The sequence below is a fragment of the Periplaneta americana genome, chromosome 3 (assembly GCF_040183065.1).
Source record: "Periplaneta americana isolate PAMFEO1 chromosome 3, P.americana_PAMFEO1_priV1, whole genome shotgun sequence".
NCBI lineage: Eukaryota > Metazoa > Arthropoda > Insecta > Blattodea > Blattidae > Periplaneta > Periplaneta americana.
The window spans coordinates 131,926,501-131,948,663 of record NC_091119.1 but is presented as its reverse complement, the minus strand read 5'-3'; the positions used below and the strand labels follow the sequence as shown (position 1 = coordinate 131,948,663).

The window sequence follows — 22,163 nt, the reverse complement described above, 5'->3', positions numbered from 1 at the left end:
ATATACATGTTGCAGCGATGTATAAAGTTCTGGTACACAACATACATTAGGCTAGGAAAACTCAAAGTATTTATTTTCATACAGGAATCTCGCAACTAGGTAATTTGGATTCAAGGTCTGTCCAGGACAGAATGCGTGGGTTTTCCTTCTCAATTGTTGCATCACGCTCGTCCTTAGTCAAGTGTCTATAAATTCTATTGAGAAATACATATTTTTAAACATGGCTGGCAACAGAGTACAGCATCGCATTTTCCTCAATGAAACATATCTACTGAAGTAGAAGTCATACAGGATGTGTTTATGCTAATTCACTTTCCAGAGAGTATATAGCCATCAAACATTTGGTTATAAAATTATTATTTAATATGGGCATGAAACAGGTTCCGTTCTTGATAAGAAGAAATATTGTATATGACTAATATTATTACAGAGGATGAGCTCCAGTGAGTGTTCCATAACTTTATATACCACTGCGCTATATATACAGAATGTAATGGGGGACATTTTGAGCAACTATTCTGAAATATAGGTATGATTCTCTATATTTCCTTATAATTCATCAGTTAAGCAGAAAGATCTCTTACCACACTGTAGTGCCATGAGACAGCAATGATGTTATCTGCGAGAGCTGGTGATCCACTTGCCAGACTGTGGAGTCAAGAAGTGGCAGAAGTGCTGGTCCCCTAGGTCTGATTCGTCCTGTATTACATTTCAATTTTAGAATCCTAAGAAAATGTTTACTATTCCTTACAGTACAATAACAATGCACTTTATAAACTAAAATTGAAATAGTGAAAATAATCAATACTTGGCTCTAAATTCTAAAAATTTCAGTTTTTATAAATGTAGTGATACACTGTTACAATTAAGTTACAATATCTTTTCTCCAGATTATGGTAACCAATAATTTTGTTACACATTTCCAAATGCTAATTAACCAGCAAATACATTATTACATATAAAAAAAAAATTTCTCAACAAGTAATATGGAATACTTCAATAGTAACTCTCTGATAATTTTGGTAGCAAAAATGGTTTCATGTGGATAGCACTCTTTAAGCAGTTATGACCAGCTTATGCAATAACATAATTCTCAACAAGAATAGAAAATAAAACTACTATAACTCAAAATTAAATTTACGCTTATCTATCAGACCACGGAAAGGAAGTCAGTAACAACAGCTTACACTAAAATGTTTGCTTATTCTTTCATCATTAAACGATTTAGATACTTAAGGAAACGTACAAATGAAACGAATTTTCTGTATTAGCATGCATAAAAGAATGAATGCTTACAGTGGAAATGTTGCGGTAAAGAGTCTTGCCATTTTGGTCAAAAGGTTCGTACTTCTGAAGAAGAGTCTTTCCATCTATACGCCAAATGGGTGGATACTCTTCCCCTAAGTCACTCTTCATTACAACAAATTCACCACTCTGTAACAATGAATTAATTTAACATAAAAAAGTGTCCAGCTGAGTATCAGAAATGTCAACTCAAGTTAAACACATTAACAAGTCTGATATGTATGAACTTAAACTTCAATAGAATGAATAATAAAATAAGCAACAGAAGTTACAGCTTAAAACTGTATGATAGAACCCCAATTATCCGTCATCTGATTACCAATTGGCAACTTATCTGACTTCTTTCCTACAAGTATATGTCATAAGCAGCAACGTGGTTATATTTAAGAGTAGAGAGTTCAGTTAATGGCAACAACAAATGTACACTACTATGTTAACAGCTTGTGCCATGAGGGCAGTTCCTGAGAGCTAAGCCTTCTTTGCGTAGCAATAAAAAAAAAAATTCAACTTCGTACAATACTTTTTCCTCACATTCTTGTCATAAGGGAAGTGCAATTGAATATAAAAACGTAAGCAAAGTAAACATGCAAAAGCGGCAACCTTCTTCACGAAAGTGTAAGCAAGGGGTTTAGCATGTAGGGAAATTGTATAAATTTAATAATATAAATAAACTAACATTTGCATTTTACCATATTTCTATGTTATGTATAATTGCTTTGCTTGCAATATGGCAGGCATTTCAAAATAATGTACTATGCATTTGTGTAAGAGAAACAGGTATAATACAGATTATGCTATTTTTTTTTTTTTTCGATTAACCATTCATTTCTATCCTTCTTACTGTAATGGATAATCAGGGCTCTACAGTATATTTTGATGTACAAAAAATTAAATAAAATATCAAGAGTAAATAATATTTATTGTTCAAGTGGTGTACTGTAAGACTAGTATCTCTAACATCAGCTTTCCATACCAGCGATTTCAGAAAATCTAAACCAATATATGAATTCCTGTGAAACCAAATGCGATTTGTAATGAACATAAGTTTTAGGGTAAGCTTTCAAAACACATTATGGCTTCCAGTGTCTTTCCGAAATTGTCATATAATTTATAAATTTCCTCAACACAATGCAAAAAAGGGGGAGGGGGAAACTACAGTATGATATATTTCTAACATACCAATTCTAAGGCATTTCTATCATGAAGTGTTCCACATAACAATCAACGAGGATTCCTTACAGTAGTTAAGTGATGATGCACAGTAGTAAAGAACAGCATCTGACAGCTCTTGTTCACAGAATGCTTAGGGCCATATTCATAGACATTCTTAGTGCGGGCTTCCGGTGGATGATCAGCGAACTAACGTTTTTCATATTTATAAACCAGTGTTAGTGATATGATATATGAATCCCGTACAAGTAACCAGACGATAGTCGGGGCTAGTTTAGCACGCTCGTAGCATGGGCTAGCAAAATATCTATGAATGGCACCCTTAGAGGCTACATGATAAACCTGTTCTGTAAATTTAAGTCATTTACTAGCTTTGGTCATTTGTTGATAACAAAGTGTATGTACTATCAAAACCATTATGATTACAATCTGATAGGAAAGACAATGAAAATGTTCGTATAGTGTACTATTATATAGTTTAAAAGTTCATTTCAACATAAAAGTTGAATACAATAAAGTAAACTTTTCACGTTTATCATAGTAGTCAATGCAGACTATAACTGCTTTCAGTTACAAGTCATATTATTGTTGCAACATTTTAGTTAAGCTATTATAAAATGAACTTTATGACAATCATAAATGGGCATTTAACTTCCGTAAAGCGCTTATAGTAATCAATATAACAAGCTTATACAGCTATAACATTAATCTCGAGATCAGAGTTACTATTTCAAAGCTTGAAAGATTAGTTATGCTGTTACTCAAGATTACACGAGTTTCACAATTCATTACTAGGCATCAGAAATCCTGAATAGAAATAAATAGTAGTGTTCAACCAAAGTACGTTATTTAAATCTCATACTCAAAGAAATAAACACAAAAATGATACACTACACTACTATACTTTACTATTCTGACCATAAAAATATAACAAATACACTTATTTATAAGCATAACATACCAATGACAACTACGAATTGGATAAATATTACTAAGAAAGACTTCAGGCTGATATACTGTTAACTCTAATTTCCATTTAATGATGCAGTGCCTTCCTTCTGAAACCATTTTATTTTAATTTATTGTTAAACAAGAATATAATCTTAAGCATCTTAATTTATATATAGACATAATTCCCAGAAAATTCTCAAATTTTTGACAACTAACAATGAATTACTACAATTATAACAGCACAAAGCATACTGAAGCAACATTTTTTAAACAATCTGAAAAAATATAATTATATAAGGAATACATGATTCTAAAAAAATATAATTTACTGTATGTAAGGACTAAGATAGTAACAGGGTAGAAGGAACTGAGAAAACAAAAAAAAAAAAAACAAAACAACACAAATCTACTTGTTCAATTATTGAAGTCAAGCCCCAAGCAAGAAACGTATTTTTGTTATGAAACTCCTCAGCTAAATCATCCAAATTTCCGATTATTTACTACTCGTTTAAAATTTTTTATATTTGTAACTACTTACTTGTTAAATTGGGAATTTAATTATGCTAGTATTACACCACACATACAAGAGGAAAGCAAAAAGAACACCAAAGAATTCAAGTAGTATAAAAATAGATAACATGAAAATGGCACTGTTTTTTATATACAGTGAGATTATAACAAGTAATGTTTCTTTACAGTGTAAAGAATTTAGTAGTCCATAGGCTTAGAATATTTGTAACGAAGACATAAAATTGCTTCATATGAAATATTCTTTACACTAAAGACTGTTTTTGTATCACAAATTTGTTAAAACTGAGAAAGTTGGTAGGACAGCAAAACTGTTTCGAAATTAATTTGAAAGAGTCAGATGGGCAGGGCATGTAGCACGTATGGGAGAATCCAGAAATGCATATAGAGCGTTAGTTGGGAGGCCGGAGGGAAAAAGATCTTTAGGGAGGCCGAGACGTAGATGGGAAGATAATATTAAAATGGATTTGAGGGAGGTGGGATATGATGATAGAGACTGGATTAATCTTGCTCAGGATAGGGACCAATGGCGGGCTTATGTGAGGATGGCAATGAACCTCCGGGTTCCTTAAAAGCCAGTAAGTAAGTAAGGAACATTATGTGAAAAGAAGCAAAATGTGAAATGTCAGGTTTTAACGAAGTACAAATTGGACGAGATAGGTAGAGCACACATTAACAATAACAAACTCGCTTAAACATCTTGTCCTAGAGATGGAGTGTCTAAATCGTCAGCACAAAATATCACAAAACTGCTAAAATTAAAACATACAAAACAATCCCAGTACACTAGATCAAATTTTTATTGCTGGGTTTTGTGATCAGTTGAAGACAATGAGTGTATGCATGCAGGGGATCATTTTCAACATCTGCTGTAAATAAGGCAAGACTTCTTAAATAGAAACCTTTGATATGTATGGAGTAGTCACTCTTATAACTAACCTCGCCTAACACTGTTGATGGCAAATGGCAGTATAATTGTGGTAAAACGCAAACTAGTACACAAACAGAATATAATCTCACTGTACATTTTACGTATTGTGCAAAATTCAGTTCTTTATTATGTTGCCAAGGATACTAATGTTTGGATTTTATTTTATTTAATGATCCCACAAAACACATACATACAATGAGTACTACGAACATTCCCAGTGCTTCTGTCAGCCAAAGAGTGGCCAAGTCCCCCCCCCCCCAGCTCCGCCACTGCTTTCATCCACAAGCTCATGGGGCTTTGCTGAATTAAAACTTACAAACTATGTTATATTAATAACATTCGTAAATTTGGTCATAAAATTATTAGCTTATTCTCCATATCTAACACTACGTAACTTTTATTTCTGGGAAACACTGAAAAATAAAATGCATGCAATTAATCCTTGTAAGCAAAATGAACTTAAAGAAAATATTCGAACAAATTAATTCTATTAGTGCAGAGGAACTGATATGTGTGAATGATAGTCTTTTATGATTATGTGATTTATGTGATCACACAAAATGGACAACACTTCCAGCAGCTACTGTGAGGAGGGTGAGTACCGAATGTTATTAATATAATATACCAGTAGTATGTAAGTTTTAATCCAGTGAAGTGCTGCTGTTAAGTTCGTGAATGCAAGCAGATGTAGTAGCAGAGGTGACCTGCCACCGGTCAGCAGATAGAAACACAGTGAACTTCAATAGGAATTCACTGTAAATTAAATTATTTAGTGGGCACGTAAGTAAAAAAATAATCTTTCGCTTTCCCCATTGCAAACAAAACGAATTTTCTTGTAATCCCAAAAATAAGATACATCTGACTTCATTTATAAATTGTATTTTTTAAACAGCTGTAATTAATTTTGATTGTGTTGTGACAGACGTGTAACCAAATGGTCTGGATGGACTTCCTGTTATGGAATAACTCAGACATCTATTTTTTGTATAGCAACAATTTGCAATAACAGACGAACAAGACACATATTCATTACAATAAAACTATATTATATTGTCAAAAACTAGAGTTTGGAAAGGCTTGGTTTGAATTGTAATAGTCCCAATATTTAACCGAATTTTTCTTAATTTTTACTCACTTTTGCAAGTGTATCTCGAAATATAAATGAGCCATTCCCTCTATATTCTTGCCATTTTACAGGATAATTTCGTTATTAACCACTCAACTACACATCAAAATGATTGAAACTTTTTAATAGTACATTATTAAATTTCATATGATTTAAATTTGTTCTACAATCTTTCGTATCTTGAAGATTTACCATATCAAAATTTATCAAAACTTTTTATTGTGTCATTTACTCAATGAATATTGTTATGAATAAATAATTAAATATTTTTAGTTTTGTTATACAATATTATTATTATTATTATTATTATTATTATTATTATTATTATTATTATTTATAACACGTCGATGATTAATTTTGAAAACATAATACATAGAATACAAAAACATTACAATGTGTTTCAAATTATGTTAACACTTTCATGTGATTATTAAATGAGTATTAATGATATAACTTTGTGTATACAAGGTGACTTGTAATTCGATGTATTCCTGTTAAGGCGTGATTGTGAAGAAAAGGAATTAGAGCCTGCATCAGGCACAGAAGTGCACAGTTCGAACAAAATGTTTAAAAGAAATGTGATTTGAACATAAACATAAACATTTATGCACATTCTTAATAATAAGGTAGAATATGTTAGTTATTGTTCAGTGATGCATTATCTGAGAATCATGCAATTGGAAACAAATACATCATGTCATTCGATGTGGTAGTTATTATTGTATTAGATTTTTCATATGACAGTCTTCAACCTGAGATATCTGGAAAACTAATAACTTGTGGAATATACTGTCGGGGGGTTAAATGTATTGCATTTTACCTCACTATTACAGCTTAACAGGAATATGATGAATTACAAGTCACCCTGTACAATTTGTTTAAGAATCTCTCAAACTTTTCATTGCCAAATTATAAACACTCAAGTGAGAACCCATTGTTACATGGCATACATCAACATGAATAGCCAAATTCTTGCCATACTCTCTCTGACATCTATCTCTCTTCATGGATTCATGGACTTAATCACAGCATTGATCCAATGTCTTACTTCTTCAAGGTCTTGGGGTAGAGAGATATGCATCCTTCACATAACCCCAAAGAAAGAAGTCACATGGTTTTAAGTCTGGTGACTTGGGAGGCCAGAGGCGATAGGACAGATCATTGGTGGTAATGTGCAAACCAATGATGTGGTAGGTGGTCAATTTGAAAATGTCCATGAAACAACCTTTGTACCACTGTTACTTAAACTGTTCTCGCAAGCTGCACAATGCAAAACAATTTATGTTGTGGAGTTGCCATTTTTCAACAACGTTTCGCATAGCAACAGAAATAACACGTTTCCCGAAACTTAGAAATCGGAACACTAAGATATTGACTATCTAATAACATGTACCATGTTAATTTCTCATTAATACTTAACAATTGTATGAAAGTGTTACCATAATTTTGAAACATAGTGTATTACTACTATACTACAATTTTAAAGAATCCAAATTTGGGGCTTTTTAATGTGAATGTATTTTTACTCAAGAGTTCAAAGATGATAGTTAAGTTAGTTGGCATCATCATAATTTTTCTCTTATAATTTTCATTACCACATAAAGATGTGTTTTGAGTGAGCTATCACTTTTTCAACACGAAATAATATGCCCTTCTCTCTCTCTCTCTCTCTCTCTCTCTCTTTTTTCAAAATATTCTCGAACACTGTGGACAAGTCTGTAAGATCATGAGTTAATGGTAGCTCTTCAAGGTCCTTTTGACACATTTTAGCAACAACATGAAGATGTATTAAAAACTAAATGGAAACTATTTACAATTTCAATTACATAAATATTAACATATAGGCCTAACTACACTCACACACTGAATTGCACTTCCACACTTAAAACAATTCTTAACATTGATGAAAATAATAGCAGAAACAAATAATTTGAAGGCTTTAATGATATGCCTATACCAAATAAGAGATTGTGAGTTGACTGGCTGCTAGCCATGTGGTTGCCACATGATACAAGGGCAGCATTGCACTGTTACTATGGAAATAAGTAAACATTGGGAAAGAACTGGTTGGTCCCGAGATCTTTTGCTCCCCCACAAGATCGTCTCTTCACAGTAGTTTCAGGCACAATCCTTCCCCTGCAAAGATTAATTGCTTAATTGCCGAGTAACCTACAGAACTATGAAAACAAATTGCTCAAGTGTAAGAAAAGTCTATTACGGGCATCTGACCACAAGTACAAAAATGATCTTTGTAAGCAAATAAATTAATGTAAAATGGGGCTATGTACTTCTATCATTACAAGAACGAACCCAGAAGGTCTTTTGTGTTACTTGACTTTTTCAATTACTTGCAGTGAACATGGAGTACCAGGCATAATTTGCAACTTCATCTACAGAAAAGTCCATTTTTTTGCAGATAAACAAGTCTCTTCTTTGTTTTGTTTTCATAACAGATAGAGTTACAATGATTCTTATAAAGTAAGACTTATATAGATATCTTTAAATCCTAAAATTACTTTCTGAAAAGTTTCCAATTGGAGACATATCCCTGTAGATGATAATGCTTTACAAAAATGGAAGTCCTTTTGGTTATATTTTCGTAATAACAATGGTATTGTGAAGCAATTTGTATAGACATCTTTAAATTCTAATATTTCTGTTCTAAGTTTTTTGTGTAATTAAGTTGTGAAAAAAGAAGAGTTTTTGAAACACGCTGTTCATACCACTTCATTTATCATTTTATCTTATATAAAAATGGATTTAGTTATTTAAGACAGTGGAGAAGAGAGTTGCGGTATTAGGAATTGACACGTCTAAAACATGGACGAGGCTAAGTACTACATAAATTAAATGTAGAACTGTCTTTAAACAAATATTTGGGAATGTAAGCCTATTATAATGAGATTTTTTTTTCCGAAAGTGACTTGTAGAGTTTAAAAATATAATAATCTTCAACTCAGAGACACAAATAGAACATTTAGCAAATAGTGATGGACTGTCGACCATGAGAAAAATTAAGGATAATTCTGAGACACCTACTTGAGAATACTTCAATAGAATTGTATTAGACACAATACAACTAAAATGATAACAAATGCAACTAAAATGCAAACAATTTATTCTTTCATTCCTGTTTTTATACTAAGCAATACTAAAAATCTAATTTTAAGTTGTGACCAGCAATTAAAACAAAACACTGATGAGGGGAAGATGTACAAGATAGCAGGAGGAAGAGATGCTAGTTTGCTACATTTGTGAAATTATATACTGCTCAAAAAAATTAGCGGAACAGGTTTTTTTGTCTGCTGTAAATTCTTGGTATAAGGCAACAGCTGTGCAGTAATGATATCATCATTTGCGTTAACATCTTTTCTTCGGAAAACAAGCAATCCAAAGTAACAGGATAGTAATCCATCCATGCTGAAAATCAATATGATTTAGCTTGATCTTCTCTGTTTGACTATGTCCATTTAGAACAGATCAGAGACTACTGTCACTGTTGGTCTAATTCAGATGTTATTGCAAAAGAACTACAAAATGGTTGATATTAGGTAAATTGAAGTCATGAGCTGTCACACTCATTTAGCAGAAATGGACTTATCGTCAGATTGCCAATGACCTCAGTTACTCTGTGTCAGTTGTGTACAGAGCTGTCAAATATTTTAGGGAGTCATGGTAGTATGAAAAGAAATGTGAGCAAGAATGTAAACGAAAAACAACTAAAAATCATAAAATTTTTAGTCCTTTCTGCTCTGTGTCGGCATACATCCACTGCTCATGAACTGCAAAACAATCTCAGGTTAGTACATGGAATAGCAGTAAGTGACCAGATGGTCAGGAATAGATTGTGAGAAGTTAATTTGAAAGCTCGGAGAGCTCTATGTGCCCCTCATTTGGAGGTTCATCACAAACAAGTAAGGTTAAGATTTGCTCTGGAACATGTAAATTGGCAACTTCACTGGAGGCAAGTACTGTTCACAGACGAATCAAGGTTCTCCCTGACTTCCTGTGATGGCCAATTATGTGTCTGGAGACATTGTGGAGAGCATCTCAATGAACCTAACATTCTTGAAATTGACAAGTTTGGTGGAGTTCAATTATGGCCTGGGCTGGCATCAGCTTAGAAACAAAAACTGCCCTGACCATCGTTCCTGGCTGGCTAAATGCAATTGGTTACGTTGAGAATATATTGTGACAACGTGTTCTGCCTGTAATGGAACATATGGGTGCTGAATTTGTGTTGATGCATGACAATGCAAGAGCCCATGTTGCTGCCTGAACTTTCTGAATAAACATGAAATTCCTGTAATGGATTGGTCAGATTTAAATCCTATTGAACACGTATGGAGTATGCTTGAAAGACACATCCTCAGGCATCATCGAAGCCTGCAGAATCTTGAAGAGCTTGCAATGGCATTTAATGAAGACTGGATGAATATACCCCAAGTCATCATTCGGCGGCTTGTGAGAAGCATGTCTCATAGATGCCAAGCAGTAGTTCATGCTCATGGAGGCCACAAGAAATTAATTTCAAATCTTGTTCTGCTAATTTTTCGAGGAGTATAATTTTAATATTTGCAATAAATTATAAAACACAGTGTGATAACTAAATAATCTTTAACCTATACATCACACCCTGAAGAATAAGACAGATGATAGGATAGACAATAATTTTCATATAACAAAAAGCAGTAATCAATGAGGCTGAAGAGAAACTTGCAACATTAAATGTCTAATGCGACATTTCCTCAACAATCAGAAATTTCTCAGACATGATACTGTGTAAAATACAAGGAGTTCAACAAACACTGTAAATATTAAGAAGTATGAAAAATAAATACAGTGTAAGTTCTACCTTGCACATGCTATGACAAAAAAAAAAAACTGTAATATGAACTAAATATTTGTAGAGCATCATTCACAATTTCTAATTTTCAAAACACAAAAACATTCACAAAATAAAATGTTTTTCTTACCAAAACAATTTATCTAATACAATTACCTGAGTCTTGTCTTTCTTCAGCTTCAGCTGCATGTTAAAGAAATGAAACCCAGAACACGTGGTTACTTTTAATTTAGTTTACAAGAAATAATATACTGTTACTCAAAATATGGGGAGAAAAAACTGAGCATCAAAATGTATGCTTGACGTAGCTCCCAAACTTTCCTCAACACTTAACTCATCTTAAACTTTAAACGGTTGAAAAACTCATTCAAAGTCAAGAAGACAATTCCACAAATACCTTAACAAATTAAATTCTTAAATGCGTGAATTATTTCTCTGAACACAATACATTTTTCTGAGGCTAATAATGTGAAAAGGTGCACACAAAATAATGAAAACCCATGTTCAAAGAAGGTAGTTCTTTACTCAATGACCTCTTTAAACCACGAAGCCTGTTCAGTTGACAAGAGAATGATATATAAGAGTCATGAAGAATGAATTGGAAAATAATAATAAATAATAGGGGTAATTGGACCACTCAAAAGAAGCTTGCCCCATAGACACTAGTCTTCATTCCATACAAGATGACTCAGCATATCAACATGTCCGAAGCCCTTCCTATTGGCTGCAGGACAGAGAACCTCTTTAAGGCACCCAGAATGTGAAGCTAAATTAGTTTCCTCTCTGAAAGCACAACCTGTTATATATTTTCAAAGTCTCCGTGAGAAATTTGCTGTTTTTCTGAACACAAGAAGGAAATACAATAAATGAAGCTCTGGGAAGCTAATAAAGGCTGTCAAGAAAGAATGTGATATGTAGGCGCATGGACTACTCGCAATGAGGCGTGATAACATAACAAGGAAGTTGTGTAATTTTATCTATGGCTGCGTCACCACTCAAAACACTAACTCAAACACAGAGACGGGAATGGTAGTCAGTCTACCAGCTTCTGTTGCTCTTTGTACTGTATTAAAATACAATTTCCGTACTGTCACATGTTGCTAACATACTGCGACATACATAATAGTGTATGCTATAATGGATGAGACAGTTGATAGTAATTGAGGGAAGCCCTTTGGAAATAACCTGTTATTTGATATGGACGCTTCATAGTGTAAGTAGATTCTTGTAAAATTGCTTTATGTTAGATTTTAGCTTAAAATAATAATTAATGCACGAACTTCAGCAAAGTATCTAAAATCGCGAATTATCCGCAAAATTGTTTATTATTATTTAAAGTACAGTAAAAGTTACTCTGACAGATTTAATTACTAAAATACACTTCAAAATCAAGTGAAAAATGTGAAACAGTGTACAACATTTTGAAACACAATATTATACAGTGCTGCAGTGGGGTAGTCTAGAATCTTAAAACAAGAAACATAAGTTTTACAAAATATCATAAGACACTTTAGTTTAACTAAAATAATGTGTCATCTTTTTTTTATTTCTTAGAGGATTGTTTTTCACTGACAGTCTTTCATATCTTATTTTACGACCACTCATTCTGAAAGCACACTACCACAAACACTATTTGAAATTCGAGCGACACACAAACTTTTCAAATGAAAAAGATGCACAGTACAGGAACAGAGAACATAAATTGAGTAAAAACGGAAATGACATTACTTCGTCCCTCTCCCAAAAAATAACCTATATTATCTGAATGCAAATTATTAGGAGTCGACTGTATCTGTTATGTCATGCCATGTCACTGCTCCACAAGTGTCGACGCATGTCTCATTTTCCAGCATGAACATAGGACCAATTAGTAGTCAGGGAACAGAAGAATTTTGTGTTATGTTTGTTGACATGCGGAGTCTTCTTGTATGACACATTTCATAGAATTTTCAGGAATTAAAGCTGGCTGAGCAGCCATTAGCTGACTTAACTACAGTTTAGAAGTTTTATGACCTTCAGTACCAAGAGTACAAATTAATTTACTTCTATTTAAACAAGAAATTTAATACAATAATACCAAATATTAAAATTCCTTGTTTGTTCATTTATGGCTGCAAATTATATCATGAAATATAATTTGAAGTACACAAAGCTTTTTCTTCCTGTTTTTTACTGAAACAATAGAAAGTGGGGTTATAGTGGGGAAAAAAAAAAGACACTCCTGGCAACTAGGCAGCTAGAATCAGCTTGTTTATAAAAACAACAACTGAATAGACTACAGTGGACTATAATGGACTTTACGTTGTCAGCAAACAGCTGAATACATTAAGAAGATTGACTGATAATTACAAAAGAATAAGAACTGGTATAAACAAAAGATTCCTCACGTTTCATACAGATTAACTCACAGAATACTGATTTAGTCATAATATAGATATAATGGTTAGGTAGAAGAGGAACAAGAGAAAATGGTTAACAAGAGCCAAACTGGCTCATCATCCACAGCCAAGACAATACACTAATACTTTACGATCAAGAAACTAGATCCAAATAATTATATTTATTTTATTGTTAAATTTATAAACTGAAGTATCCTCTTTGAATTTAGTGAAAGTTGGAGAAATGAAGTTCTCCAGAGAGGAAGTGATAAGGTGCCAATAATCAAAACTCGGGCAGTAATTTACAGCCCTCTTCATCTGTTACTTTGACTGTATATTTTACTTACTAATAAAATTGCACACCAAGTAAGTTATTAGTCGCAAAATGGTAATCAATCAATCAATCAATCAATCAATCAATCTTCTTAATACATCCAGCTGTTTGCTAACAACATAAGATCCACTATAATCCCTGTAATCTTTTCAGTTCTTGTTTTTCATGAGAAATGAGGAGTGTTTTGATTGGTGTTCATTATAGATGCTTGTTGCTAGTAGTCAGAGTTGGGGTGTAGTCAATATACGAGTATACTGCAGAGCTGTGTCTTCTGCAACTGGTACTGATGATTTTAATTTACTTCTTTTGTGCTTTATGGATGGACAGATAGAAGAATGTGTTCCAGATCTTCATCATGATTATTACACCACAGACAAGTAGGATTATCAGAAAGGTGAAATCGGTGTAGGTACATTGTGTGACAATGTGACCTGTTCTGGCTCTTTTTAAAAATGTTTGAACGTGTCTGGGCAAGTTTTTGTACATTTCCAGGTCATTTGGTTTCTTTTGTACGGACTGTAAAATTTTTCCTTTGTCAGAAGAGAGCCAATTGTTGATCCATAGGTTTATAAAATGAGACTTTACTCAAGCAAAGGCACTAGATAGAGATATCACTTGAAGAGGTCTTGGTTGCAAATATTATGTTGCCTGTTTTTCAACGTTAACGATTTTCCAGTTTCCAGGTAAGACCTAGTAAAATAATTATAAGGATGTATTCTGAAATATATTGGAGCATCATTCTAAGAAAATTTCTTTGTCAGTAATGGTAGTTTTCGACTTAATTTTTTTTCTTTACTTAGTACAAAGTTACAATATGGGATAATCATCCTCAATCACAAGTTCTTTCTATATTACAGTGGAACCTCGATTTTGGGTTTCTCAATTTAAGATTTACCCGCATTTTGCGTTCTTATTTTGCGGTCCCGGCAGAAGTCCCATATATGCAATGCTATTTTTACCCCGATTTAATGTTTCTCGATTTAGTGTTTTACCAGCATTTAAGAAGAAAATTTTTTGTCCCAAGAAAGCAAATTTGCTTCGATTGTGCGTTTTTTCAGCCCTAAATGCTTATTTCCTTGTCCAAGGTTGTTTCAGTAACAGTTCCTATCCCTCTCCTCATCTACCATGCATACCCAGATGAGATACCTGGTGCAACACAGTGCCAGAAACCATGTGTTAATCATGTGCTGCAGTGCATGAGAATCAACTCACAACAAAGCAACGCATTAAGACTGAAAGTGGCTTCTAATGGATGGCTTCATCGCTTTAAGCAGCATGACATTACATACAAAAATGTGTGTGATAAAAGTGCAACTGTTTCAGATGAGTCGGTGGATCATCGGAAAGATGATGTGCTTCCACGTCTCATTGAAGGCTATGATGCCAAAGATATCTTTAATACCGATGAGATGGGGGTCTTCTACTCCCTGATGAAAGCCTCCACATAAAAAGAGAGACCTGCCATGGTGGGAAGAAAAGTAAGGAGAGGCTCACTGTTCTTCTCTGTACAAATGCAGATGATTCCAAGAAGTTGAAATCCTTGGTAATTTGCAAATATGAAAAACGAAGGTGTTTTAAAAATGTCCGCACTCTGACATGCAGTTACAAGAACAACAGGACTGCCTGGATGACAATGGACATTTTTAGCAGCTGAGACAGCTGGACATGAAAATGGGGACTGCTAACAGGAAGATAATTCTTTTAGTGGATAAATGTCTGGCACATCCCCCTGATACGTCATTCCTGAAAAATGTGTAGGTTGTTTTCTTCCCACCGAACTGTATAGCTATCTCCAATCCCTGGATTTGGGTGTAATTCATGCCCTCAAGGGGAAGTACAGACGTTCACTGGTGCAGAAACAGATTGCTGCTGTGGACAGACAAACTGGAGATTCTGTTTTCAAAATCTCCATCCTCACTGGTCTGCAGTGCATAAGAGGAAGTGTCAGCAGTCATCATCACCAACTGCTTCAGAAAAGCAAGCTTTATGAAAGCTGTCAGCAGTGACATCATGGAGAATGAAGAAGACTGCATCGATGAACGGTAGCAGGACTGGAAACTGTATGAAGATACATGAGTAGCTTCAATATTGATGAATCCAGGTGAAAAGGGAGTTCTCTTCCTTCATCAAAGATGTCCAGCAAAACAGACATCCATTCTAGATTTCTTCAAGAAGTGGCAGATAAACTTGATGAAACCAACCAGTGTACTTAATGTTGTGAAGCTCTTTGAAGCATTTTTTTTCTTTTAATTGAGATTAGACCATAATAATTAGTTTTTTAATATGTTGATGTGTTTTTCAATTTTGGAAAAAACCCCTATTTTGGGTTTTTATCGATTCTGGGTATAATTTATCTGGTCCCCTGAAAAACCCAGAATCGAGGTTTCACTGTATGGTACTCTGTAGTTTCTGAACTTACTTTTTATATTACAAACCATTATCTGTTATTTCATACTGAAATCTCTGAAGTCAGAAATGTGCAAATTTTGTATGTATTCAGCTGTCAGCTGATGTCAGATTGACAGGACAGAAGAAAGGGAACCTCATGTAATTCTAAAATTTCTAATTGCACAGCAATCTAATGTGAGGGATATGTGCACTTTTATAATCAAAAGAGTCTAAATCTAAACAGATTTGTTTTTGACGCACAAAGGATTACACTCACGTAACTGGGTTGTGAACTCCATAATTATGTTTAGTATCACTCTTTTTACGACTTTCCTTTAAAATCTTATAAGTACTTATCTAATTCCTGCACTCTTCGTCTTTTAAATATATAGCATATGGCACTACTAAAGGACTTAGCCTTGTCTCAGAAGGTTTGTATAACTCCATGTGTAAAGAAATCAGTATGTTCTTAGGACAGATGTGGGCATATTGTGGAAAGTGGGTAAGAATATTATTCTCCACTGTCTAGTTCCAGCATATTCATTATTTATTTTATATTTTAATTGCTAAATGTAAACAATGCTGACAGAAATTTAAGGTTTTCAGTGGCCTGACTGGGAGAGAGAGTATTATTATTTCAACATTAAAAAGGCTACACCACAATATTATATGTTGAAAAGATAGATTCTAAGAGAATGCGGTAAAATGTTGAAGATATTGTGGTTTGTGCTTGCCTAACTATAAGTAATAGTCCAGAATTATCTCGAAAGTCCCACAACAAAGACCGAAGTCAAAACAGCCACTGCCTAAGAATTACTCTCCTACAATGAAATTCTACATTGACATTATAGAAAAACAAACATAGTGCTTACCTTGAATGGAATGGTATCTCCAGAATCACCTCCAGAGTTACCAGAAGCTGATGTCTCCTCTGCACCACCCGAGTGTTGTGTTGCATTTGAGTTTGGGGGAGACGTAGTGCTGCCAACACGAGGTCTTCCTCTGCCACCACCAGATTTAGAGTTTCCAGTGCCACTTCCTCCCGACTTTGTGCTCGCAGTTCCTGCTGACTTTGAATTTCCGGTGCCTCCAGCAGACTTGGTGTTACCTGCACCACTTCCAGATTTGGAACCACTACCACCACTATTTCCAGTTTTGCCACCACTAGTTGCACTTCCAGATTTGGAGTTACCACTAACGTTTCCAGACTTCGAACTGCCTGTGCCACCACTCCGATGGTTAGCATGGTGCTTCTTGGTTGGAGGAGGTTGCACAGGGGCATCACCACTTTCACCACTGCTGTAGCCATCCTCATCATGTCCACCTCCGGTATTGCTGGATGATGATAAGAGTCGAGACTTTTTCCGGCTCACAAGTGGACGAGTCCGACGGCTTCCACGTCTCCGACCTGCACCATCTTCATCGGAAGAATCCTAAGTACAAGAAAAATGATACTATTACAACAGTGAACTTGATCCATAAAAACATAGTTGTATGAAATGTTTTTCAATATTCTTCTCGAAAAGACATTAGTATAAGGTCTCATCTGTGATATAACAATGAAAGACCAAACAGCTTGACATTTTTAAGAATCTGTCAAAGATAAAACTCAGAAAAATACTCTGTTTTGAGAACATACTTTACTATAATTAAATACAATCTTCGTTACACATGTAATGTGTATGAATTAGGGGTAAAGAATCAGTTACGCCATGTGCTTGTGTCAATGAAGTAGGTCTATTGCACTATTTACAAATTTTTACTAGAAATGGCAAACAAAAAGCCATGCTTCCCTTTAAAATGCATCACCTTGACCAAGTTTGAATCTGGCAACATTGGATCCAACAGCTGGCACAATAACCACAAGATCATTGAGGACGACTTTATTACATACTTTCAGGATTATTTTTAGCAGGAACAAAGTACCAAAACCTTTATTCCAAAATTGCTTTATATCAGGTATGTCAAACTCATTTGTGCCATGCGTTGTTCCCTGTATCAATGTATATCAATGTACCCCTTGTGGGCCGCACATGACCTATAGACCTTGCCATTACTAAGCATAAAAATGTTTCTTAATTACTAAGTTGTTGCTTGTAGCCAATTCATACTTTTTATTTTATGCTACAAAACTACAATATTTCGCCTATCTTAATACATTTTTGTAATGTTTTACTTATTTCTTCACATTTTCATGGATTGACCCTTATAGAAATCAGCTATAATGGCTAACACATAATACCTTCATTCTGGTTGCATGACTGTTCACCTTTGATGAGGCAAGCACTTGGCTGGTCAACACTGACCCTTCATGGGCTACCATGCCATAGATTTAATTTAAATTTGATTCCAAGAGAAAAGTGAGATCAAAAATGGGGTAAATGGGGTCACTGTATTATCTAATCGCATTGTTAATATCAGAACAGAACAAAGTTCTGTAACACATAATGTAGCAGCAGTGGCAGTGGCAGTGGCAGTGGCGGCGGTGGCGGTGGCAGCAGCAGCAGCAGCAGTAGTAGTACTAGTACTAGTGGTGGTGGTGGTGGTGGTGGTGATAATTGTTGTTATGATGCACGTGAAAGACCAGAAATCATTGGATGATACATTATCACAATGTTTCCATATTTATATAACTAAGAATAAAGTAGGCTAATGTATATCATGTCAATCACAATCCACTACTATGAAAGGAAATTCAAAATTGACTGGCAAAAATCGCGTAAATTCTATGTATTTTGTAGGATTTACCTGAGCAATAAAATAAAAAAAAATTATATCAATGTCCAGAAGACAATACGTACATTCTCAATGAATACTTCATGTGTTTTATTCTTATTTGTAGTATATCATCACTTGCAAGATAGAGAAATTAAATGATTTGACCCAAATAAGTACGAAAATTTTAATTTTTTTTCCATTATACATAAAAATCACCTGTAGTTCAGGAAGTAAGATATTCGAATTTTATTTAATAATGTATAATAATGTAATATTTCTTATTTCTCTTTGTTCCATATATGTATTTTTCTGAGATTGTTTTCCAGACTTACATGGTCACCTGTTAAGGCAGGCGGATGTATTAATAAATAATTAAGTAAATGTATTATTTTGCTATTACGGTATTAAGTATTTAAAATTAACACAACTATTAAAACGTGTAAATCACAACGAAATTCCAACTATAATGTTTGCATGTCAGGTTACACATGATAGTATGAAAGCAAACCTTTCAAGAAGAAAATATTTTATGGCCTGGAAACACAAAAGTGACTGTCACAAATAACTATGAAAAGAAAGCATCTCTTTATTACAAAGAGTGACTCAAATATGATGAGTCCTGTGTAACTTTGAAATTACTCGTAGCAAAGAAGAAATTCTGACTGTAGGCTTATTTGCGACTTGTAAAGATAAGTAAATTTTATTACAGGAAAATAGAATTTATTTTTAGATTACTTCCATGTTGGTAACCTGCCTTCGGATGTTGATTAAACAACAATGGCTAAGATTATGCCGATTTTTACAAAGTAATTCATATAATTATTTTAAATTTCTAAGATGTTTGTCTCAAGTACCGTAATACTGAACGGAGAATAATACGAATAGAAGAAACGTTGAGAAGGCAGCGCTTTTGTTTACCTGTTCATAACATTAATCAGTCAGTATTGTGCACTGCTTGCAAGAAGCCTGTGTCTATTTATTTACTGTTATACAGCTGGTTAAGCTTCTATCATAAAGATCAGAAAAAGTAAACTTGTGCATTCTAAATATATTTCAGCAGAGACACAAACATTTTTAGAAGCAAAATCAATCAAGATATTTATTACGTACATTTTGTATAGAACAATAACAATGCTGAATGATTTGTTTCTCTATTTAATTAATATTGCATTATTTATTTTAATTTTTGTTTAGTCAACTGTCCGAAAACAGGTCTGAACCTCACAAGTGATACCAACAAGGCACAATTAATGAGGCAACTAGGTCAGGAGATAATGGGGTAGGATGGCCAAATGATTTAAATTTACTTTCAGCGGATAATACCGAACAATGCCGAGGACCTACAAAAAGAAAACTGGGTCTGGAAGTAGACGAAACTATGATAAAAAAGCAGTAGTAGAGGTGAGAACCTTGAAATTAACCTACACTTAAACTTAAAAAAAAAAAAAATACAGTGTGCCAAAATCTACGCTGCATGAAATAGTAAACAAAAAATGGAAAAGTGAGAAACTTGGAAGACCAACTGTGCTTAGTGACTGTGAAAAGAAACAATTAATAGAAGAACTTGTTGTTTGTGGGGACTGGGGTTTTCCACTGCGACATTATTAGTGGTAAAGGAGTTTCTGGATAGACAGAAGGCAAGAAAAGAGATTTGTCAACAACATGCCAGGAACAGACTATATCAAATCTCTACTGAAAAGACATCCAAAAGTCAGTGCCAGAAAACATTAAGGCCCAATTGTATAAATCTCCCTGACTAAAGATCAACTTTGATCGACGATCGAAAAGTGAACCGAGTTCAGACACTTCTTCTATTGTATAAAACTTTCCTGCGATCAAATTACCTTGGTTCAAATGCAATCTAAGTTCACGTGAAAAGGATTTGGCAACATCGCATAAACAGGTGAAAAACGTGATGCGCGGACAGGTTTGTTCAGTGTTGCCAATCTAGCGACTTTAACTCTTTTTCAACAACAATTTCTTTTAACTTTTATATTGCTTAAATAGGAATTTAGCGACCTTTTTAGCACCCCATAGTGACAAAATTTAATCTTTCTTTGTTGATAATGAGAAATCTAGCGACTTTACAACTACTTTTTGGCGACTTTCCGTACACTCTGTTGGAGACACTGGTTTTTTGTGCAATGTAAATAATGGCGGACAATAAGAAGAAGGTTACTGTTCTCCGAGTTATCATGTTATGGTGTTTGATACTGCTAAACATAATAACGCTTTATAAAACGACAATTTTCGTTTAGTAATACAGTTAATTGAAAATTTATGAATGTGCCTATCATATCCGTTAATAATTAATGGTTGTTATAAACATAATATAATTATAGGTTATGTTATTTGATACTGCTGAACACAATAGAGCGTCATAAAATATAAGATTGTTTGTGTATTAAGGCAAGAAATTGAAAGAAATATATATATATATATATATATATATATATATATATATATATATATATATATATACCTATCATATCTATTAAAATTAATAATAATGGATATTTTATTTGCACAATCTGTCACTCGTATATTTCAAACAGAAAAGAAATAACTGAACTTGGATCATCTAACTTAATCGGAGAAATTTCTTCAGTCAAAGTTGACTTTAGTTTGAGACAAATTAATCTCAGATTAGACTTTATACAACACAAAATTCCACGTTCAGCTGAAACAAGGATCAATTTAACCTCTGATCTAAGATTAAATGGTTTATACAATCGGGCCTAAGAGAGCTAGGTCAGCAATCAATGACACTGTAGTCAATCAATATTTTAACAATCTGGAAATGTCTGTTAAAAAGATTACAATGAAACCAACTTTATGGACGACCCTGGTAACGAAACTGTAATTGTAAGGAGAGGATGTAAACATCCCGAAAGAATACGGATACTACGAAGACATGCACTAGTGTCATGATGGCAGTGACAGGAGATAGGAAGATGCTACCACTCTATGTGCTTTACAAAGCAAAGCATCTTTACCCTAAATGGGTTGAAAACGGACCACCAGGCAGTTTGAGTGGAGGATACCACAGGTTGACTCTAAAAATCTGGTGACTCTCTGCTTCTTTCAGTTACTGTTATTTTCTAAACAATTCTTTGTGTTTTATGAAAGTATAGTTTTTGATTTTGTTTATTTATTTATTAACATTGTATATTTAGTGTGCATTTTTTGGTATTATATTAAATGTGTATATATATTTTGTATGTAAATATGTATATATGAGTGGATGTGTGTATGCACTGTATATGTAGCCTATTTTTTATTACCAGTATGTAGAAACGAAGTCAAATTTTTATTTTGTTTACTTCCAGACATTTATATATTTAGTTTTCATTCATTTGGTCATGACATTACGTAAGTGCATACATTCTGTATGTCATCATCGGGGTAATGTAACTCCGCCTTCCAGGCGCCCCAACCTCAGAAGTAGGTTACAACTAAGCCACGGCCAGGAGAGAAGACCAGAAATG

The 22,163-nt window shown here is 33.9% G+C and overlaps 1 protein-coding gene across 5 annotated transcripts in view; it reads right to left on the bottom strand.

The window, feature by feature from the left end:
• Nucleotides 1–22,163, bottom strand: part of LOC138696542 (streptococcal hemagglutinin-like) — a 90,619-nt gene that overhangs the window by 33,490 nt on the left and 34,966 nt on the right. For 2 of the 5 annotated variants that reach the window (XR_011331413.1, XM_069821636.1), the window contains exons 4-6: nt 16,830–17,390; nt 11,014–11,040; nt 1,297–1,434 (exon numbers count right to left, since the gene is read on the bottom strand). Coding sequence is in view for 4 of the 5 variants with exons in the window: in XM_069821636.1 (XP_069677737.1) it covers nt 1,297–1,434; nt 11,014–11,040; nt 16,830–17,390 (726 nt within the window). In the remaining variant the exon portion in view is untranslated. The remainder of the gene's footprint in view (nt 1–1,296; nt 1,435–11,013; nt 11,041–16,829; nt 17,391–22,163) is intronic. The other 3 variants (XM_069821638.1, XM_069821637.1, XM_069821639.1) reach the window with 3 other exon arrangements.